This window comes from Triturus cristatus, chromosome 5_2 (assembly GCF_964204655.1).
Source record: "Triturus cristatus chromosome 5_2, aTriCri1.1, whole genome shotgun sequence".
Lineage (NCBI taxonomy): Eukaryota > Metazoa > Chordata > Amphibia > Caudata > Salamandridae > Triturus > Triturus cristatus.
This window is the reverse complement of record NC_140588.1, coordinates 404,262,900-404,277,468: the sequence shown is the minus strand read 5'-3', so window position 1 is coordinate 404,277,468 and position 14,569 is coordinate 404,262,900. Positions and strand designations below refer to the sequence as shown.

Genomic DNA, 14,569 nt, shown 5'->3' with positions numbered 1-14,569 from the left:
TTTGTTTAATCTTTATGTGGCTCCATTGGCAAAATTTGTAGGCTCCTGTGGGTTCTAGGTGTTGTACAGCTCATTGCCTCTATAGCTGACAACTTGGCAACAGTGGAGGACACGTTCAACTCCTGTATGACTGAAATTAGTAGCTGGATATAGGAAAACTGGCTAAAACTTAACATGAAGAATACTGAGATTGTGGTCTTTGGGGCAGATAACTCTGTGTGGTCTGAACTCTGGTGGCCTGAGACTTGTGGCCCTTTACCCACACCTGTGGCACAGCCAAACATCTTGGAGTGACCTTCAATAACACTCTTATCTTCGCCTCTCCGGTCAACAGGACCGTGAGCTCCTGCTTCTTCATTATTAAGATCCTGAAGATTTTTTCCTTCTTACCAGGGGAATTATGAGTTTCAGTGGCCATAGCCCTTATTAGAATCTCACCTTGACTGCTGTAACACCTTATATTTAAATACCAATCAATACTCTCTTAACAAACTTCAGATCGTCCAAAATGTGGCTGCACAGGTAATCCTGAATGTCCATAAACATCTTTCTGTTAGGGAGTTATTGCGGTCTCTTCACTGGTTACCCGTGACGAAGCGGGTGATCTTCAAAGCTCTCTGTATGGTCTACAAGGCTCTTCACCAGCATGGCACATGGTACCTGGTACCTGAGAACCACTTTCAACTGGTAACCTCCAAATAGACAGCCTAGATCGGCAGCACTGAGGAAGGTGATCATTCACAATTGTCAGAAAGCTAGATGGGGTGCCCACGGTTTTTGGTGGCAGCATCCAAGTTATGGAACACATTACCAATACACATTGCGAGTCTGAATTTTTACTCTGTGTTTCACAAGCATCTTAAAACCTAGCTATTTTCTCACCCTTATTGATGCTCTTGCTGTCTCACTGTGGTTGTTGTGTGACCGGTGCTAGCGCTTTGATGCCTTGCTGGCCTAATGCGCTCTATACATCCAAAATACAAATATAAAAAATCCAAGGAACCAATGTCAGTGGCGGCTCCTCGAGGGAGTACTGTGGGGCGGTGTGGCGGGTGGGGGAGGGGTAGGTTAGGGGGTAGTAAACTCTGGCATACGGCCGAACGGAGTTAAGCAAATAAATAAATAAAATGAATTACATTGCGCGCGCTGCATCGCCAGTTGGCGTTGCAGTGCACGCAATGTAATTTGTTTTATTTATTTATTTATTTACTTACCTACTTTCGGGCCGTATGCCGGAGTTTACTACCCCCCGCCAAACGCCCATCCCTCGAAGAGCCGCCACTGGGAACCATGGATAAAAATGGAACTGTAAGAGTGAGGTAAAATGGCAGGGAGAGACTGGTGGTGGATTAAAGCAGCATGAGGTGAAATCAAGACTTCACAGCCTTGGTATTCGCACCCCAAACTTACGCAGACAGCGGATTTCTGAGTTAAACATTGGGCCCCAGCACTTATTCGCTTCCAAATTAAGCAATGCGCAGCAGGCGCTCCCTACTGAAGAAGAACAGTCTAGTTTCCTATTTCTGTAAAAATGACAACTAGCAATTGGTATACATTAAAATGAATAGGTGCTTTACGACATTCATATTATATTGATAATAATTATAACTTACAGGGATGTTTTTGAATAAAGAGCCGGGGTCCGCATGATGGTGAAAGGAGAGAACTTTACGTTTGGATTGTCTATCTCGTCTCGATTCTCTGCGCCGATGCAACCACTGTTAAACACAACACAAACAAAAATCACAGGATGAACATTGACCCAAACTATGTCTCATTAGCATTCAGATGTGAATGGCCCTGTAATGTTCTGAGCACCACTGCAATAAACATTAAAGTGAAGACCCAAGTTATTGGAATTCATTTGGGAAATGACAGTAATGGTGATTGCTCGCTTCTACGATGCAGTCAAGATGTTGAGATGTTTACTCTTACTTGCTTTTGATATGATATGTCGAGTGTGCAAACAAGTCCTTAGGTTGAGTCTATGGTTTCTGTTTCAAAATGGTGTGGCCAGGGTCGGATGAGTGTTTGCTAGCGGCAGGTGGTCGGCATAATTCATCCCAGGGACACAGAGCATCAGAATAAATATGCCTGGGTTTCTCTCCGGAAATTGAATGCAGTTTCTGCCATTGTAAGAAAATAGTTGAATGTGAGGCGGTACTTGCATGTCATTGATCTAGGAATACACGCTTAAAATTTGAAGGTTGAATTGTCACATTTCTTTGACAACCTGCATGAAGCAGTCAGTGTCTGTGTAGAACTAAGTGCAGAGGGGATATGAGTCTAAATATAAATAGACCTCAAACCAATGACGTTGGAACGCTGTACTTCCTTTCGCGGAGTTGCTTAGTGTCAGAAGTGTCCTGAACATGTGCAACTCGTGAAAGTGGCATGTATTCTAAAATAGGCCTTCTGGCGCTGAACTATGGAGGGAGAGTATTTAAAATCGTGCAAACCAATACAAATGTCTATTTTGAGAACGAGTACATTTGGGAATCCAGAATGTCAAAAGATGTTAAATATGAAAATCAATTTGTGAGACCAATCAAATTTGCGAAACATTGGGAACTGACTTGTATGTGAATGTGATCCCAGGGAAGGAGCAAAATGTTGTTACTCAAGTGAAGTTATCCAGTTGCTGATCCCATTGCCCATGCTGTGTGCTGTAGTGGGCTCAAGGAAAATGTGAATGTCACACCAACAGACCAATGGAAAGAAAGCTGGCTGAAAGTACCTTTAATTAAGTATATTGTACATATATATATATTTTTTAAAGCAAAAGTTATTGGCTAACGCCAGACCTAAAACTGAAAGGAGCCTGGGGCCAAAGTGGAGGGGAAAGGTATACAGGATAAAAACAACACTCCAGATGCAAGTATAAGTGTTCTTTTTAGTTTAAAAAATCTAAACGAGAGGGGAATAAAAAGGTGGGCATAATGAGGGAGAGTAAGAGCCCCACCAACACAAGTAAAAAGAAAAAGAAGATTGGAGGGATAAGTATGCGGAATGGGAGGAGAGATAAAAAGGAAGATGGACAGTGACTACAGATGGGGGGAAAGCAAACTTCAGAAGATCGCCTTCAAAGTAAAGTAAAAAAGGCGATAAAGTGGGAAAAATGTTGAATGTTCTTTCGAGATAAAAGGCATTTACTATATTGAATTCTAAAATGTTACAATTGCCATTTATTTTCAAAATTTTGAGGAAACAATTCAGGTGAAAAGGTTTGGCCATCTTTGTTTTCAACAAATTTGTTTTTCTCGGTGATGACCTACAGCCATCCAACAGCACTAAAAGATACAGAATTACCCCCTTTTTTGAATCACGTTCAAAAGTCAGGTTGAGGAAACCAACCGGGGCATATTATCAAGGACGGCGTTAAAATTATCGCCGCTTTAGCGGCTGAAAACTGCCGCTAAAGTGGCGATAATGGGCTTGATAATATGCCCTGGAGAATTCCAATAGAAGCCCATGTTCACACCAGAACATGGACTTCTATTGTAATTCTCAGTTTTCTGCCGCTAAGGCGGCAATAATTTTTAACGCCGTTCTTGATAATATGCCCCCAAGTTCTTTTTAGTCACAAACTGTTACAGCTGCATTGAGAGAAGAAGATCCCTGTGCATCTTTATCAGGAACCTTACCTGACGAGCATCAACCAAACCTTTTAAATTGAAATCTTGACCAACTGAACCCATTGTTCCAGACAAAATAGGATGGTGGATTTCCTAACCTGAACTGAGTAAACATCCTCAATAAAAATGGTAAGTATGAATCCAGCCACATGAATTAGGTGCCCTACCATCAGATTGAAGTTTAAATATTGACATGCACTTACATCGACTCAACAGTGTTAGCTCTGAATATATCTTTATCTTTTAAGTTATTTTCACAGTTATTTAATTGTTGCCATGCAAACATATCATCAAGGTAAGTAGATGTGTAGTTAAAATTAGAACGGATAGTCTCAATTGTCAATGGGTAGACTGACAATATGTTTTTACTTGATTTATCTGCATGTCGATTTTCGTTACCTCGGTGATATACAACCCATGAATTACTAGTTCCATCACGTATTACATAATTTGGACAAAAAAAAAACTTGAGGGGATTGCAAATATTTGTAGGATTATACAAGATTTTCTGGTACTAATTTTCTTGAAAGCCCCTTCAGTGCTATAATGTTTAATTAGTATTACCCTGCACTGTTGAGCAGGAAATTTGATTTATGAACGCCCATCTTCTCATTGGCTCATGGCACATGGTTCCAGCCAGTGGCAGGCGGACCTGGATAATAAAATGCCTTTGTGGACAAGTTCTTCTGAACATCAGTGGAAGATGTAAAGCAGCAATTAAGAGACACGCTTGGAAAGGAGCGGGACTGTGTGCTTTTTGTTCAACTCATGTCTAGGACCAAGCACGGACGCCCTTTTGATGTGCCCTTTCTGACTGCTTGCAGGAAAAGAAGAAACGCTGAATAGGAAAACAAGCACAGGGCAAAAGATGGCTGACACAATAATAAAGATTTTGCCCTGGAGACATGAGGCTATAAAGCACAGATAGCCTCTCCCAAACTGAACACCTGCTTCACTGCAGGACTGAGAGTATGCTGGGATCAGGAGCTATTCTGGTCCAGTTCTGACTCACTACCCATGCTCCATGAACTTGTCCAGAACTTTGGCTCACCCTGATGCGGCTACACATACTCTGAGAAAGGCTGTTGGATACCAATTACTCTAATCCACACAATAATATCTAACTTGTTTTACAGTCAAGGTGTGCCTGATTTGCATGTAAATTAAAGTAGAATCCTAGATTGCATGATCAAACATTGGAAGTTGTTTTGCTTGGTCATCTACCTACTGAACATAACCCTGGGCGTAGTTCGCGAAGTAGCATTTCGCGAAGCTACGCAAAGTGCAGTTCGCACTACGCGAGCTACGCGTAGCACTTCGCGAACTGCGTAGTACCTTGTTCGCACTGTGTCAGATGTCGTTTTCAATGATTGCACAGTGCGGACAAGCAACCGGCACTGTGCAATCATTGAAAATGGCATCTTGCACAGTGCGAGCTGTAGTTTTCTGCTGCTCGAGTAGATTTTTACTCGAGCTGCAGCTTTCTCAACGCGAACTGGTAGTTTCTCATTGCGAGCGGTCGCGAGCATACGCGACCACTTGCAATGAGAAACCTGACCTCCTCGCGTTGGGAATCTCGCCGGGAGGTTTATTTTCCATGCTCGCGATCGCCAACTTGATGTTGCTGATCGCGAACAAGGAAAAAGTCTCGCTGGGATGTCATTTTGCTTGCTCGCGGTCGCCAACTTGACGTTGAGGACCGCGAGCAAGCAAAAAATGACCGCAGCACTACGCAACACTATGCTACGCGTGTTCGCACTGTGCTACGTGCAGTTCGCGTAGTGCGAAGTAGCGCGAACTTCGCAAACTACGCGAGCGTAGCATAGTGCTTTGCCCAGGCTTACTGAACATGTGAACCAACCTTACCTTTGAATTCCATTTTTTGCTAGTCACAAAGACAAACACTTAGGTGTTTCTGTTTGATAAAGGCTCTGCAACCCCAACATATAATTTTAAGAAAACATTAGGTCTTTTATCAACTTCTTCAATCTACTGATAAAGGGTTGATTAAATATTGTATGGTAACATCTGAGGTAACAGCTTTAAAGTCTGAAGTTTGTTGCTGATGTATTTGATAGCACATATCAACAATACAGAGGAGTAAGAAATCAGAGTTTTGAGTTGAGGTATCATTTTGTGAAGTATACTTACGTGTACAGTGGTATTTGATGAGCTCGAGGGCAAGGGCTTATGCTGTTGAAGAATTGAAAAAAAAAGAAACAGGGGATACTATATTAGCGTTTGGATAAAATCAACAACCCATATGTTACCACCTAAAATATGTCGGATTATACATTATTATGTTGTAGCACTGTAGCAAGACCTCATGTGCAGCAAGTTTACATGATCTGGCATAAATATTACACATTTGTAATAATTATAACTTTCAGAATTCCATGAGGGAGAAATTAAACCTGTTAAAGAAAACATTTGTAGGAAACCTTTTCTGTTCATACCAGATAAATGTATTTTCAAAATAAAAAATATCACACACAAAATATAGGCTTTCTCATTTCAATATTTTATTCTGGGCGAAAATGTGCTGTACTTTTAGAACTTGGGGGCATATTTACAAGCTTATTTTAGCCGCTTTAGCGGCCGATTTCGGCCGAAAAGCGGCGAAATAAACATCTCTCTATTTTCAAGGACACGCTAACGCGTGTTTCCTTGATGCATTAGCTGTTTCCCCTCCATTTTGCATGTCAGCGATTATTATCGCTAATAACATGCAAAATGGGCGTTCCTCACAATGTCTGCATGAATTAGGTGGCAGACAGACCTTCGCACTATTTACAATGCGGCCCCAGCGATGTAAAACACCGCGCTAACTGCGGTTATCGCATGTATTTTACGTCTGCTTTTTCTTTTACTTAGGTATGCTGATAATGGGAGGTGGATCGCCATGTTACGACCACACTCCCCTATCAGCAAGCATCTCCAATATTATCGCTGGATTTCCGGCGATGTTTCTGTTTCTCGCCGTCTATCGCTGGAATTACATCACCAGTTTGCAAAGCGTTGATAATACGCTGCTAACACAGTGATGTCATTCAGCGTTAGACGGCGAGAAACAGACTCGCGCTAAGTGAGCTTAGCGATGTTTACCGCTCTTCCTCGATGATATGCCCCTTGATTACTGAATTGCTGCAGGAAAACGACTGAAGGAGACTTCTTTAGAAACTCCAAATGAATACAAAACAGAAGCTAAATCGCTCCCATAATAAGGAACAGACAATGAAAAAGCAAACAGGTTTCACTATTCTATAAGGAAAATAAAGCGAATCTACAAAGAATTGAGGGGCATATCAGCAATGCGAGGCGAAAAGCGGCTATAATTTTATCACCTAATTAGCAATCTCACGCTAACACGTGAAAACTTGAGCTAGCGTAGGAATACCTAACGCCCAGCTTTGCATCTCTAATGAGACGAAAAGTGGGTGTTCCTGACCTGACATGACAGGAGAAATGCCGCTAAGCGACATTTCTCCTATCATCAAGCCCCACGCTATGAAGCATAGCGGCAAGAAAAGTAGCGATAACCCCTGTTATCGCTACTTTCCTAACGCCTGCTTCAGGACTGACTTAGCCATGATATCCGATGGAAGGTGGATATCATGGCTAAGTTTGTGAGTCCCTATCATCAAGCTAAAACCACATTGCGTGAGATTATCGCTGGGTTTCCAGCGATAATCTCACGTTAGGCAGTTAGCGTGAGGATTTTTATCGCTTTTGAGATAAGCGTTGCTAATAGCACGCTATCTCAGCTCTAAAAATCCACGCTAGCCGGCGATAATTATCCTAGCGCTAAGTGCGCTTAGCGATAATTATCGCCAGTTGTTGCTGATATGCCCCTTAAGGTTTCTCTGTGTAGTTGTGTGAATATGTGTGTAGGTGAAACTGATAATGAGTTAGCTGGATGAGTGAGTGTATGCTTGCAAGGACGAATGAGTAAGTAACCGAGATAATGAATAAGTATAGTGTGAGTGAATTCAAAATGGATGACTGGATGAATCCCTGAGTGCATTAATGGGTCAACCTCCAGGCGTAACATCTCAGTTTTAATTTCATTATAAAAACACTAAGAATTACTAATATATTAAAACAGCACTTGGCACCGTTGAGCTAAGAATCACCACAATACATGCAGAGCTGTTAAAAGCATGGCTGAGTAAGGATTACACCAATTATTCCAAAAGTGCCTACAAGATATTCAGAATACTGCTCCAATGCCAGTGGAAGTATTACGCAGGAGTGGACACTGCTTTGTGGAAATTGCACGTCTTATCCCAATAAGTCCTACCTTGCAAGTTCATATTTACACCATCACTCAGTAAAAAAATGCATTCAGATTTTCACCCCCATTCGTTAACTCAGCTGCATGTTTTGTCAAACTTGTTTTCACTGATTTTCAAGACATTAACTATCAAACATGGCAATACATTCAATCCTTGTCCTCGCATATAGCCGTTGGATATCTATTTCCTTGTACAGAGTTAGTCGGATAATCCAAGTGGTCTCCCCTTCACATGCATGTTCAGGTATGCACACAACACATTTTCAAACCACTCCCCTAAACTAAGTCCGCCCCTCCTTCCCTATCCCTCCCCTTTCCTTGAGTCAAAATCCGTGGGCGGAAGAAAAGGAAAGTGAAAGAGAAACTCAAAACTAGAATAGAAAAGAAAAGGAGAAAAAAACAACAACAAAAACTAATTAACTTGGCCTGACCAGGGACCTGGGTGGCGTGGAGGTGCGAACATAGCTCCGGAGTGGGCTCTAACAGGGATAGTGGCACTAATTAGAATAGGAAAAGATGTAGTGCTCTAACCCTCGAGCGGCAGGTGGTCAGCGGAAGTCCTCTAGATAGGTAGCTGATCAAGGGGCCCGGGCATATTCAAAGTTTTTAAATTCATCCCTATAGATGTCACTCATGTGCTCCATAATGAGTGCTTGCCATAAATGTGCCTGCCATTGTGTTATGGTCGGGGCTTCTTTCTTCTTCCAGGCAGTGGATATTGCCGTCTTGACCGCACCCAGACAGAGCCACATTATGGCTTGGTCAGCTGTCGTTTGGTATTTCAAGCATGAATCTCGGAGACCTTGGAGCGTAAAATCCGGGTGTCTGGGTTTGGGTACCCCAATATCTCTTTGATTTGGGCTAGGATTTTGGTCCAGAAGATGCAGATTGTCGGACAGTCCCACTATATGTGGCAAAAGTCTTCCAAAAGGCCACACCATCTCCAGCAGAGGTCCGATGTGTTAGGAAATATATTTTTTAATTGGGTAGGCTACAGGTACCAACCGTAGAGTATTTTGTAGTGGGCTTCACGTTGACCTAGAGAGTGATTGTGTCGCCTAATATCTTTCCATAAGGCCTTCCATCTTAAATCTGTAATGTCATGGCCTAGTGTGCATTCCCGGACTTCGAGGTGACGTGGGCGCCTGGAGGATAGTGTATGCAACAGAAGGGAATAAAGGAACAAGATGGCCCCTTTTACTGATCCTGTCCCCTTCATGTAGCAATCTAGTGTCGTAAGATCCCTTGTTGCCCCTTCTCTAATCTTGGTTTGCAGGACCCAGAGGCGCAATTGGAGGTAGTGGAAATATTCTGTGTTTGAAAGGTGAAGGTCCCTTTGGCAATGTTAAAAAGTTAATATGTCCCAATTATGGAAAATGTCAGCTAGGTTGAGTCATCCCCCCTCCTTCCATGCGTCAAAGGGCCCCGGTTGTAGTAGGAAAGCTGGGTTATGGTGTATGAGGGTGAACGGTGAGGGAAATGTTGTCCATTTAGTCTGTCTCAGTACGTCATCCCAGTTTTTGAGGGTCCTTTTAGTAAGGGTGCTTATGTAGGCATTAGCAGGTCGCTCCTATTTTGGCTTCCAGAGGACATCACAAATCACCCTTCCTGTGATTGCCCGGTCCATATGTAGCCAGTGTTTATCTGACTCACGTTGGGACCATTCTACTATAACTCTGAGTTTGCTGCTTTGTGGTAGAGTGTCAGGTCAGGCAGCGCCAGTCCCCATCAGACGGCTTCCGTAGGAGGTTGAAGGGGAGCCGTGGTCTTTTATTTTGCCAAATAATTTTCTTAACAAGTGTGTGGACTCCCTGTAGAAAATCTCTCTCTAGGTCGATTGGTAAACTCTGAAATAGGTGCAAGAATTTCAGGAGGACTATCATCCTAATGGCATGTATTCTACCAATCCAGGAGAGGTATAGCGGTGCCCAATGCTTAAAATCGGCTTGCAGCTGGCGTAAGAGCGGAGGGTAATTAGCTGCAAAGAGCCCTGAGATTTTCAGTGTTAATTTTATACCTAGGTATGTTAATTCTTTCTTGGCTCAGTGGAATGGGGTTGTAGCTACTAGGGCACCCATCTCTGCTTCCATTAACATCAGATTAAGGATGAAGGATTTGGGTAGGCTAATGTGGAGCCCTGACACCTCTCAGCTCCTTCTGAAGTTTTGTCAGAGATCGCTGTGGGTCGGACAGTGTCAGTAGGATATCATCAGTGAACAAAGAGATCTTATGGTCGTCTGTCCCGAAATCAATACCCCTGATCATCGGGTTTTCTCTAACTTTTGCGGCTAAGGGTTCAATGCTAAGAGCAAAGAGGAGTGGGGATAGTGGGCACCCCTGTCTCGTCCCTCTCCCCAGTAAAAAAGGATCCGAGCTTACCCCATTCAATAAAATTCTGGCTCTTGGGGCTGAAAAGTTAACCTTTATCAACCTCTGAAGGGCTTGAAAGAGGAAGGGCCAGTCCACCCGATCGAATGCCTTCTCGGCGTCTTAACCGAGAAGGACTGCGGGAATCTGCTTTTTTAGTAGTCTTTTGTTTTAAGTGTATTACTCTTCACACATTGTCGTGCATTTGTCTGTCCTTGATGAAGCCGGATTGGTCCAGGTGTACCAATACGGGCATCAGATTCTCTAAATGTGTGGCCAAAATTTTAGAGTATAGCTTGGCGTCTAGACTGAGAAGCGCTGTGGGGTGAGTAGTGCTGCATTGTTGTGGGTCTTTCCCTGTTTAGGGAATCAGTGTGTTAAGTGCTTCACGCAGAGTGTGTGTTACCTGCTGGGCACCCGCGATGTGGTTAAAAAGGGTGGTCAATTGAGGGATTAGTTCTGCTCTAAATGTTTTCTACAATTGTGTTGTCAGGCCGTCTGGGCTTGGGGACATGTGCAGCTTCACATACCTCCTCTTCTGTTATGGGTTCTCCCAGTTGCTTGTTCGGTGTTGAGGTGACCTGTGGTAGCTCCACAGCGCTAAGGTAATCTGCATGCGCCTGTAAATTGGGTTGGTTGGCTGTGTATAATGTGCTGTAGAAGTCCATAAATATTCAAGCTTTCCCTGAATCTTCCTGTGTCTGAGTTCCTGAGAGCTTCTGTATGTCTCCAATGTAGTCTTTCTCTCTTTTTAACTCGCAACTGTCGTGCTAAGTGCGTTCACACCTGGTTGCCCTGTGTGTATAACGTCTGCTTAAGGCATAGTAATGTCAGTTCTGCCCTACTAGAGTAAATCGCCTGTCGTTTCCCTTTCAGGGCTGTGACCTTTTTTTGAAGTGCTAGCGTGGGTTTGGCCTAATGGGTGTGTTCTAGTGTTTTCAGTTCCCATTCCAAACTCAGCCCCTCTGTGGCTCTCTGTTTGTTGAGGGCGGCCATCAGAGTCAGGCATTGACCCCTTACCACTGCTTTGAACGCATCCCAGTTAATCGCCAAGGACTTGTCTTGGGGATCATTTAGTTGCGCAGTCTTTTGTCACGGGCTAGAGCATTGGGAAAAAAACATCTCCTAAATTTAGGTGTGGAGCAATACCACTCCAAGGAGACTGATATCGGTGGGTGGCATCTCTAACGTACTCGTTTAAGGCTTGACTCTTGAAAATATAGTCCAGTCTAGAGTAGGTGCGGTGGATGTGGGAGAAGAATGTGTAATCTCTGTCCTCTGGTTGCACTTCCCTCCAGGTGTCTCTGAGACCCACTTCTTGGATAGCATGTTTCACATTTTTCAGGAAGCTCTCTGTGAGGGATCTATTTGGGTGTGTGCTGTCAGTCCCTGAGTGCCAGGTGAGGTTGAAATCCCCCTTCAAGATTATGTCTCCCACTGCAAATCCCCCCAATAGGGACAGGGTGTTTTTTATGAAAGCCAATGGTTAGTATTGGGCGCATATACTGACGCTATTATACATGTCTTCCCCTGAATACGGCCTTTCACTAGTATTGCCCTCCCGTCCTCGGATCTCTTGAGGTGGGTCTCTTGTAGTGCCACTATATTATAGTGTTGGTCTGTTAGGTACTTCCAGATCTTCTGCCACTGGGAGGGGGCATTCATATCTCTAACATTCCATGAGAGCATAGAGATCACCATAATGGTGGTGTGTACCTATTTGCTAGATCCTGTTCGCCCCTTTCATTCTGTTCGCCCCCCTCCCTTCCTTCTCCTGCCCCCCCCCATCCCTTCCAGGTTTCTCCAGTGATTATATCTCGTTTCTGTTCTCCCCGTGTCACCTCCATCGCCCAGGCCCCAGAAAAAAGAAGAGAAAATCAGACCATAACACAGTTAACATTGGGACAACATGTCCCCAGTTCAGTTCAACATCATGGTTTCGTCCTGTTGGAGTGTGATTAGCCTGGCACTGAGGTCGGCCTTCAGCGTTTCCAGGAACTTGGTCATGTCCGCCTTGAGATCCTCCCGTAGTTCCTGCTTGAATTCTCGCAGCGAGGCAAGCAGGTCCTCTTTGGATAGCACCATACCATGCTCCCCTCCTGTAGTTGGTTGTGTCTCTTTAGTGGCTGTGGGGGTGAAGTATGTGGAGACTCTGTTGCTCTGCTGTTATTTTGTGCGGCATAGAGAAGCTCTCTATCCTGCCTGCGTGAGTTTAACAGGGTTCTGGCCACACCGGGGGTTCATTGTCAGCAGGATCTGTGGCCTCCTTATTGTGCCATTGCCCCAGGCTGTTCAACCTTCTCTCGTGAGTATTGCGAGCAATCACCTTGGGTCTCTCTGAGTAGGCCTCGAGTTATCTCTTGAAGCTTATTCCTGGACGTCTCCCTGTCACTCAAGTTTTTCTGCCGTCTCTTCTCCCCTTGGTTCGTGAATTAGTCCCATTCCCGCGGCTCCCCGTTGTCCTGCACCTTCAACGCCTGTGCCATGCGGTCCGATTGCCCCCCCCCCCGTTGTTCAGCTCATTGTACAAATTTGCTGTCTTTCCCAGGAGGAGAGTGCTGACCGGGCTTTATGTCAGCCACTGAGGAGGTGCCCTACGTTTATTCCTGCATGCGTTGTGCTGCTTCGCAGTGCCTCCTTTTCTTTTTCATGATCACTAGCCTTCCCCCGCTGTTTGCTTGTCTCGAGCAGGTGCCATCTTAAAGTCAGGCAAAAGGCACGTGTTTGGCAGGCCATGTTAGGGTACCCTGCTGGTGTCCCCCGCTTTGTGCTGTCCTTCCTTGGTCTTTGGTGGTGTGGCGCTCCCCCTTGCACTGCTCAGAGGACCTTTGCTGCCCTCTCTGGTTCACTCCCCTAAATGCGCTCCTCTTTCCGCCGCACGTCACGCGCCCCGCGATCCCAACTCACTGGTACCATAGGATAGTTGCTCGGTGCTTCAGTGGTCTCCGGGGGAAGGGGGGAAGGGGGGAGTGATGCCAGCTTGATGTCGTTTGTGGCTCAGAGGGATCGTGGAGCTGCATTGGGTGGCTTCCTCCGATCTGGCCACAGGCTGTCTCCCAGGCTGGGCCTGCCCCTCACCAGCTCGCTCCTAATTGGCTGCCATCCGGGCGTGGTATTCCGCTCTCGGATGCCCCGACCGAGTCCTCACGGCTTGCAGGAGACACCCGGGTAAGGATCGCCGTCTTTGTTGGCAGGAGTGTCTCTTTATCTTCCGTTGTCAGACATTCGGCAGCGGAGCCGTCGTGAATCACGTCTACCCGGCCATCTTGGCTGGCCATGCCCAGCTGCATGTTTTGATTGGCTCCTGATGTGTGGGGCCATATTTTTCCTCAAACTGAGATAATAAAACATGCCACACTGCCCTTGCAGTATGATAACATGGTCACTGTTTGTGCTGTGAATGCCATGGAGTGCATGACACTGCATTGAGGCCTATGATACAGACCTTTGCTAGTGTGATCTGCTACATTTTACAGAACCTAATAAGCTATTTGTACTCAATTGTCACTTTATGAATTTTTAATGCTCACTGTTACCAGCTAGAGAAGCGTATTTTCCTTTTTATTTTTTTTATTTAACATTTCCAGATAATACAGATATATTAAACTTCAGTTATTATCATTTGAATATCTATTAGTGAGTACAGTACGGTAGTGTGATTCTAAAAAAGGTAAACGCTATTAATACATACTAAAGGGAGAGAGAGAGACAGAAAAAAAACCCAAAAAATAAAAATAAAAAAACAACCAATGCAATTCATTAGACAATTTATAAAAAAAGTCAAACTGTTCATTACATCTTACCCTTGTTATCACTATGTGCCGTCATGATCAACTTGATTCTAGACCATCCTTGCATCTCTACTCCATTCGGCCACATATGCCCAGACTTTCCTCCCCCGGATTCTAGCCTGTCTACCCCTACAGGCGTAGATAGCCCTCTCTTGATTGTAGATTCCCAGGAGCCTGGCTAACCACATATAAAACGTTGGTGGTACAGAATCTTTCCATCTTGCTGCCAGCAAGATCCTGTATACTGCTGACCCCAGGAACAGACTATATTCCTGTTCAGTACTGAGACCTAAGGTGCTATCGTATCCAAGGATCAGCAGGGTTGGGGACAGTTCTAATCTTCGGCCAAACACTTCCTCCCAGTACCTTTGCAACCCTGTTTTTAACAGATCTAGTTTATCACAATCATACAACATATGGATCAAAGTGGCAGGGCCGAGCTCACATCTGGGACACTTATCATCTATTCTCTTACCCCATAG

At 44.5% G+C, this 14,569-nt stretch overlaps 1 protein-coding gene across 1 annotated transcript in view; it reads right to left on the bottom strand.

Annotated features, from left to right (window-relative positions):
• Positions 1-14,569, bottom strand: part of SPMIP7 (sperm microtubule inner protein 7) — a 262,293-nt gene that overhangs the window by 38,675 nt on the left and 209,049 nt on the right. The window contains exons 6-7 of the mRNA XM_085606619.1: positions 5,787-5,828; positions 1,614-1,718 (exon numbers count right to left, since the gene is read on the bottom strand). Coding sequence (XP_085462745.1) covers positions 1,614-1,718; positions 5,787-5,828 — 147 coding nt within the window. The remainder of the gene's footprint in view (positions 1-1,613; positions 1,719-5,786; positions 5,829-14,569) is intronic.